General features: G+C 66.3%; 1 protein-coding gene across 2 annotated transcripts; it reads right to left on the bottom strand.

The window, feature by feature from the left end:
• Positions 1–557: 557 nt before the first annotated feature.
• On the bottom strand, positions 558–6,456 carry PRR36 (proline rich 36). 2 transcript variants are annotated; one of them, XM_030807782.1, is made up of 6 exons: positions 6,065–6,456; positions 5,207–5,484; positions 4,985–5,087; positions 4,639–4,751; positions 1,580–4,546; positions 558–1,409 (listed from the first exon to the last, which is right to left on the bottom strand). In XM_030807782.1, exons 2-6 carry the CDS (start codon positions 5,475–5,477, stop codon positions 898–900), a joined length of 3,966 nt encoding a protein of 1,321 aa, XP_030663642.1. In that variant the 5' UTR covers positions 5,478–5,484; positions 6,065–6,456; the 3' UTR covers positions 558–897. The 2 variants fall into 2 exon arrangements, with proteins under 2 accessions (XP_030663642.1, XP_030663643.1); XM_030807783.1 differs by lacking the exon at positions 6,065–6,456 and adding an exon at positions 5,793–5,942.
• Between the last annotated feature and the right edge of the window lie 780 nt (positions 6,457–7,236).

Raw genomic sequence — 7,236 nt, forward strand, 5'->3', positions numbered from 1 at the left:
TCTACTAAAAATACAAAAATTAGCTGGGCGTGGTGGCATGTGCCTGTAGTCCCAGCTACTTGGGAGGCTGAGGCAGGAAAATCGCTTGAACCCGGGAGGTGAAGGTTGCAATGAGCCGAGATCGCGCCATTGCACTCCAGCCTGGCCACAGAGCGAGACTCCGTCAAAACAAACAAACAAAAAAGAATATAGAATAGAATAGAAAAGTGTTCCAGTTGCTCCTTCACCTCGGCCACGCACTGACTCATCCACTCGGGCGCACAGGCCCAGCCAGGCCCCTCCTGAGCCGAATGTTTCCGCCAGAAGTCGGACACCAAGAAGCCCAAGTTCACACACGTGGATCGGTGCGCAGCACCAAATGGCCGGGACTCAGCAGGGCTCCGCCCTAGCCCCACCTGGCCTGCCCCTTCTCTCCCAGAAGAGGAAAACCGCACTTTATCCAGAGCTCCAACCGGTTCGCGCACAGCCGCCAGCAAGGCCTTATCTGGCCTGGACCCCCGCAACGCTCAGCCCGCTGGAGGCCCCCAGCCCCAGCCCTCTCTGTGACAGCGAAGGTGTGCAAGCCCCAGTGTCCCAGTTTTATTGCAAACTCAGGCTGTTCGGGGTGGGCAATACACTGGACACGGGGCGGGGTTCGGGGAAACGGGGCGTGTCCCAGGCCAAAGGGGCGGAGTTGGAGGGGCGGGCCTAGGTCAAAGCTGTGGGTAGGTCCCGAGCCTCCGAGGCCGAAGGCAGGGGTGGAGCCTGGGCCGAAAGGTTCAGGCTCTAGGGAGCTAAGACTAATCCACCCAGCGGGGCTCCTGGGCAGTGGAGACGGGGTCTAAAACAAACAGGCGTACCCGGAGGGGCGGATCCTAAGGCAGGGGTGGGGTGTAGTAGGCGGGGCTGTGGTCTGGCTCAGTGGAAGGTCTCCACCTCCACCACGGTCCAGTCACCCTGCGGGGAGGCCACGTCGTCCGGAGAGAAGCTGGTGACAGAGGTGATGCTGGCACGGGACTCGTCCAGGGGAGACAGTAGTTCGGCCCAGCGGCCGAGTTCGGCGTCGCTGAGCGCAGCCCGGGCGCCCCCCGTGACGCCACCACCCCCCGCGCCTCCTGAGCCCCCGCCGCTGCCGCCCGCGGCACCCTCGGCAGCCGCCAGCAGCAGCGTCCGGCTCAGCAGGTGCTGCACGACGCTCGCCTGCAGCGCCCCCAGTGGCAGCTCGCCCAGGCGCGCCTGCTTCGGGCTCCGCGAGGACGTCCCCGCCCCGGCCCCAGCCGCCGCCTTCCCACCGCTTGCGCCGGGACTGGGCCCCGGATCCAGTGCGCCTGGGGCGGGGGTCGTGGACTCGGGCCCTTCAGTCTCGTAGATGGTGCACAAACCGTCAGCAGAGCCCGGTCCGGCAGCAGGAGGCCACGGCAGCTGCGCACCTGCGGGGAGAGACGCCAGGTGGGCCGTGGGGGGGATAAGCCCCGCCCCTGCCTCAAGGTCCCGCCTCCTTGTCTAAGCTCCGCCCCGGACCCAGCTGTCCCGTCCCCGTGCTGCGAAGCCTCGCCTCCGACACCGCCCACAGCCAGGGCGGGTCTAGGGTGCCCCTTACCTGGGGCTCCGCGGAAAGCCAGCGGCGGAGCTGGGCCTCGACTCCAGGCAGCGGGGTGGCAGGCGGCGAGCTCTGCGTCGGGGGGCGGGGAGGCTGCGGCGCCGCCCTCCGGCCCGCTGTCGTAGCCACGCAGCTCCTCTGGCGTGCTCGTGGCGCTGCTGCTGTGGCCGGCCAGGTCCGGGCCGCTCAGCGTGCTGGACGGGCTGCGCGAGGGCGGCGGCGGCGGGCCGGGGGCCAACGCCAGGGTCAGCCGTGGGCCCGAGACGGAGGTATCCGGACCCGGGGTCGGGGGGCGGCGTGGGGCCTGCAGGGTGGGTGAGGCAGGGGGAGAGGGAGGGACCTGCAGAAGGGGCGCTGCCAGAACAGGTGGGGCCTGTGGAGGAGGCGTGGCCAAAGGAGACATTGTGGGTGAGGCAGAGGGTGAGAAACGGGCCTGCCCAGGGAGTGAGGCAGACGGAGAAGGAGGGGCCTGCAGAGGAGGTGTGGCCAGAGCGGGTGGGGCCTGTGGAGGGGGCTTGGCCAAAGGAGACATTGGGAGTGAGGCAGGGGGAGAGGGCAGGACCTGCAGAGGAGGAGCGGAAAGAGGGGGTGGGGCCTGTGGAGGGGGCGTGGCCGAAGGAGACATTGGGGGAGAGGCAGGGGGAGAGGGTGGGACCTGCAGAGGAGGCGTAGCTAGAGGTGGTGGGGCCTGTGGAGGGGGCGTGGCCGAAGGAGACATTGGGGGAGAGGCAGGGGGAGAGGGTGGGACCTGCAGAGGAGGTGCGGCTAGAGAGGGTGGGGCCTGTGGAGGGGGCGTGGCCGAAGGAGACACTGTGGGTGAGGCAGGGGGAGAGAAAGGGGCCTGCACTGGGGGTGAGGGAGGGGGAGAGAAAGGGGCCTGCCGAAGGTGCGCTGCCAGAGCATTTGGGGCCTGTGGAGAGGGTGTGGCCAAGGGAGACAGAGGGGGTGAGGCAGGGGGAGAGGGAAGGGCCTGCAGAGGAGGCAAGGCCAGGGCAGGTGGGGCCTGTGGAGGGGGCATGGCCAAAGGAGACAGAGGGGGAGAGGGCATGCCCTGCAAAGAGGGTGAGGCCAGAGCAGGTGGGGCCTGTGGAGGAGGCGTGGCTATGGAAGAGGGAGTCTCCGGAGGGGGCGTGGTCAATGGCGAAGGTGGTGCTTGCAGAGGGCGTGGGGCTGGACAAGGTGGAGTCTCCAGATAGGGTGTGGTCAGGGGAGCAGAAGCTGTCTGCAGAGAGGGCGGGGCTAGAGAAGGTAGGTTCTCCAGAGGGGGTGTGGTCAGGGAAGCAGGAGGTGTCTGCAGAGAGGGCAGGGTTAGGGAAGATTGGGTCTCCAGAGGGGGCATGGTCAGGGAAGAGGGAGGTGCCTGAGGAGAGTCGGAGGCCAGAGAAGATAGCGCCTGCAGAGGGGGTATGGTCAGGGGTGAGTTTAGGGGTGAGACAGCAGGAGAGAGAGAAGTCTGCAGAGGGGGTGAGGCAGGAAGGGAAAGAGGGGCCTGCAGAGGGGGTGAATCAGGGGGAGTAGAGGCCGGCCGAGAAGGTGAGGTCAAAGAAGCTTGGGTTTGCCGAGGGGACATTGTCAGGAAAGAATGTGTGGCCTGCAGAGTGGGTGAGCCCAAAGAAGTTGTGGCCTGCAGAGAGGACAAAGCCAGAGGAGAGGGAGGTGCCTGCAGAGACGGTGAGGTCAGAGAATGTTGGACCTGTATTGGGGGAATGGTCTGGGGAGAGGGCGGGGCCTGCATAGGGGGCGTAGTCATAGAAGGTGGGGCCTGTGGGTGGGGCGGAGCCTGCAGAGGCGGTGAGGCCAAAAGGGGAGAAACTAGAGGAGGATCCTGCAGAGAGACTGTGGTCAAAGGAGAGGGAGAGGCCTGCAGAGGCAATGTGGCCAGAAGAGGAGAGTCCTGCAGAGGAAGAGTGGCCAGAGTGTGGGGCGGGGCCTGGGGAGAGGGCAGAGACGGGGAAGGACAGGCCTGCGGAGGGGGCGTGGTCAGAGCAGAAAGTCCTGGCTGAGGGAGTGTGGCGAGGGGAGAAGCCGGATTCCCCAGAGATGTTGCCGGAAAAACAGGGCCTTGTAGAGGAGACGTGGCTGACAGAGGAGGTGTGGCCAAGGGAGGGAGGAGAGTCGGAAGAGAGGGCAACGCTGGATTAGCTTGGGTGGGGGGCATACTCTGCAGAGGGGATGAAACTGATGGAGAGACTGAAGCCACAAAAGCGGCTGTGGCCAGGGAAGAGACGCCTGCTTCTGGAAAGGATATAATCAGCGGTGTGGGTGGAGCTTGCGAGGGGGGCGTGGCTGGTGGAGAGGGGAGGGTCTGCAGAGAGGGTGGAGCAGAGGGAGAAGGAGGGGCTAGAGGAAGGGGCGTGGCCAACTGACAGGTAAGCCTCGAGTGGGACGTGGCCGGCAGGGTGGGCGGGGCCTGACTTTGGAGAGCGGCTGGCGGAGGAGGCGTTACCAGTGGAGAGGGAGGGAGCGTGGCTGGCAGGGGAGTGGCTGCGTTGTCGGGAGGCGGTACGGGTCTTGCCTTGGTACCCGATGGAGAGGGTGTGGCCAAAGGAGAGGAAGAAAGCGGGCCTAGTGCTGGGGCTGCGTCCTTCCTTGAGGGTGTGACCTGAGGGGGGCGCAGAGCCTGCAGTCCTTTCGGCTTGGGCTGCGAGGAATGCGCAGGAGCCCTGGGTGTTCCGCGGGCTGAGGGCCCAGAACGGGCTGGGGAGGAGAGAGGGGTGGCGCTGGAGCTCAGGGAGCGCGAGGCCGGCCTCTGGAGACCCCCACCAGCGCTGGGCCGCCTCCTGGCAGCCGGGCTTGGCTCGGTGATACTGTGCTCCAAGGTGCTGCTCACTGATTTCCGGGGGCCCTCTGTCGGGGGCCGTGGCCGGGCACTCGGAGCTGGCCGGGGGAGCCCCACCTCGGTGCCCGCAGCCCGGGACCGACGGGCCATGGCCGGGGAGGGGGTTCCTGGGGTAGGCCCGGAAGTGTCTGGAGAAAAAGTAGAAGGCCAAGGGTCACTGATACCTCTGAGGCGGCCCCCCTCGCTGCCCAGGAACCCCACTTTTCTCCAGGTCACGTACCTCTCCGTGCCCCAGCGCTGAGGGCACTCCTTTTGGGAGCCTCTGTAGCTTTTTCTCTGGCCACAGTTTCCTCCGCTGGGATCCGGAGTCCCTTCTGACCAAGAGGGCCTGGCCTGGAGACAGAAGGGGCCACGCTCAGGCCTAGGTCCTTGTTTGGCTTCCCAGGCCTATTTTCCCATCTGTGAAATGGGCATGAGCCCTCTCTGAGGACCAATAATGGCTTTCACCCAATTTGTGCCCAGTGACCTGCAAGTGCTCCCGCGCCCCAACTCGTGTAAAATAAAAGGTTCCAGACTCTGTGACTCTAACTCTGGCTTAGGAGACTGGGGGAGAGGGAGCAGGTTACCTGGTGGTCCCGCTGGCACGCCCTGGGCTAGAAACAGGGCCTGGGCTGGTGTTCTTGGCAGGAGGAGCTCTCTCCCCTCTCCCAGAGGCTGGGGGCCTGGAGGCTGCGGGGAGAAGGCCGAGTCACAGGTGCCCCGGAGAGGTGGCGGTGGAGGTGAGACTGGACAGGTATTGGACGGGGGAGGGAAGATGGGGGCGGAGCTGAGGAAGGAGGCTGGGGTACCTGGGTTTCGGGAACTTGTCCCAGCACTCCGCGTTGGTCCCGCTCGGGGAGCAGACTCGGGAAGAGTGGCCCCGCCGATGCCCCCCGCTCGCTCTGCCAGAGGCTTTCGCCCCACTGCTCCCGCAGCTCCCAGAACTCGGAGGGCTGCCGGAGTTACTGGGGGAGGGGGTCGAGGAGAGCCTGGGGGCCTGGGGGTCAGAAGTCCAGGAGGGCGAGCAGTCGGCGTCCGCGCGGCGGCCCCTGCCTTCGCCTTGTCTCTCTTGTTGTCCATCTTGCACCTGAAGAGACAAACCGGTCCGCATCCCAGGTTCTGGACAGCTACGCTGCCTCCAGAGACCTGGACCCTGCTACCTCACTGCCCTTTCGCAGCATCGCCACCCATGGACACTCAAACCTCGGCCTCGGCTTCCATCTGCTCGGCTCCCACGCACCTACACCCACTCGCCAGCCCCACTGCTCCTCGCTGTCCCCAAGTCCAACCCCCCACCGCTTTTCCCTAAAGAGAAGAGGCCCTGCCCGCCCCAGCCCACCTCCTCCCCTGCCTCGGCTCCAATTCAGGACCGATCTCCACGCCCCTACCCCTTACCCCTTCAGGGACTCAGACCGCCAGCCTGGAGAGCAGGGGACTGCCACGGGCTCAGGATGTGGGGGACCGGAGCGCACGCCCGGGTCTCCCCGCCAGCCCCCAGCGGCCTCCCCCGGCCTCCCCGAGGGATGCCTGCACCTGCCGGGAGGCAGAGCGGCCCCGCTGCCCGCGAACGGGCTCCGGAAGACAAAGAGCCGCGTCCCGGGCCCGACCCCTCCCCCAGCCGGGCCTGGCCCGCGCCCAGCCTCTCCACCTGCTCGCGTCGCGCTCACCTCCGCCTCCGGCCTCCGGCCGCTCCTCGCAGAGTCGCCTGGGGTGGGGCCCGGGCCGGAGCGACGCGGTGGCCGCCAGCAGCGAGGAGGCGAGGGGAGGGGGCTGCCGGCTGCGGCGCCGGGGGAGCCGAGCCGGTCCCGCCCCTCGGCCGCGGGCGGGAGAGCCGGGGGCGCGCGCTCGATCCCGACCCGGGAGCGCGGCCGGCGGAAGCGCGCCGAGGGGGATGGGGGAGAAGCGCGCTTTGGAGAGAGGGGTGGCTTCTCCGCGGTCCGGGGGAAGCCTGTTTCCACAGCTGCGCCTGAGGCACCCAGAGAGTCAACGGTTTGGACTGGGGGAGCAAATCCCTGGGGTCCTTCTCTGTCCTCCCCAACACATACACCTGCCCCGACCCCCACCACAACCACCTGGCACCAAGGACCGCCTGGACGCGGATAGGCTGGGCCCTGGCAACCAGGAGGCGGGACCACCGCGCCTCTGGCCCACACACCAATCCGGCCGCTCGGTGGCCCTGGCACTATCCAGTCCTTCGCGTCTGTGAAAGCTAGGCCGCCCAGGGTCTCTGAGGGGCAGCCGTCCCCCGCCCCACACCCGAAGGTGTTCCCCAGACGCCAGGAAACCCCTTATCTGGTTGGGGGGTCGAGGGACTGCTAAGAGAATGCTGCCCTGGGAATTTCAGGATGCAAGGTAGACCCCAGATTTTGGGGAAGAGAAAGAAAGAAAGGAGGAATAAGAGGGAGAGCGACAGGAGACACAGTATATTCTGTGAGAGGTGACCCAGCCGTCTGCAGGGTAGAGCACGCCCACCCTCCACACCCTCCCAGCTAACGGGATGTTAAGTCAGCCCAGGCTTCCTGGCAGAGCTGGGCTTCCGGGGGACAAGGTTATGTAGACCTAGGAGGTGTCAAAACAAATGCATAAGGCCGGGCGCGGTGGCTCACGCCTGTAATCCCACTGCTTTGGGAGGCTGAGGCGGGCGGATCACTTGAGCTCAGGAGTTCGAGACCAGCCTGGCCAACATGGTGAAACCCTCTCGCTATCAAAAAATACAAAAATTAGCCGGGCGTGCTGGCGAGCACCTGTAATCCCAGCTACTCGGGAGGCTGAGGCAGGAGAATCGCTTGAACCCGGGAGGGGGAGGTTACAGTGAGCCGAGATTGCGCCACTGCACTCC

Source organism: Nomascus leucogenys, unplaced genomic scaffold (genome assembly GCF_006542625.1).
Source record: "Nomascus leucogenys isolate Asia unplaced genomic scaffold, Asia_NLE_v1 Super-Scaffold_241, whole genome shotgun sequence".
Classification (NCBI taxonomy): Eukaryota; Metazoa; Chordata; class Mammalia; order Primates; family Hylobatidae; genus Nomascus; species Nomascus leucogenys.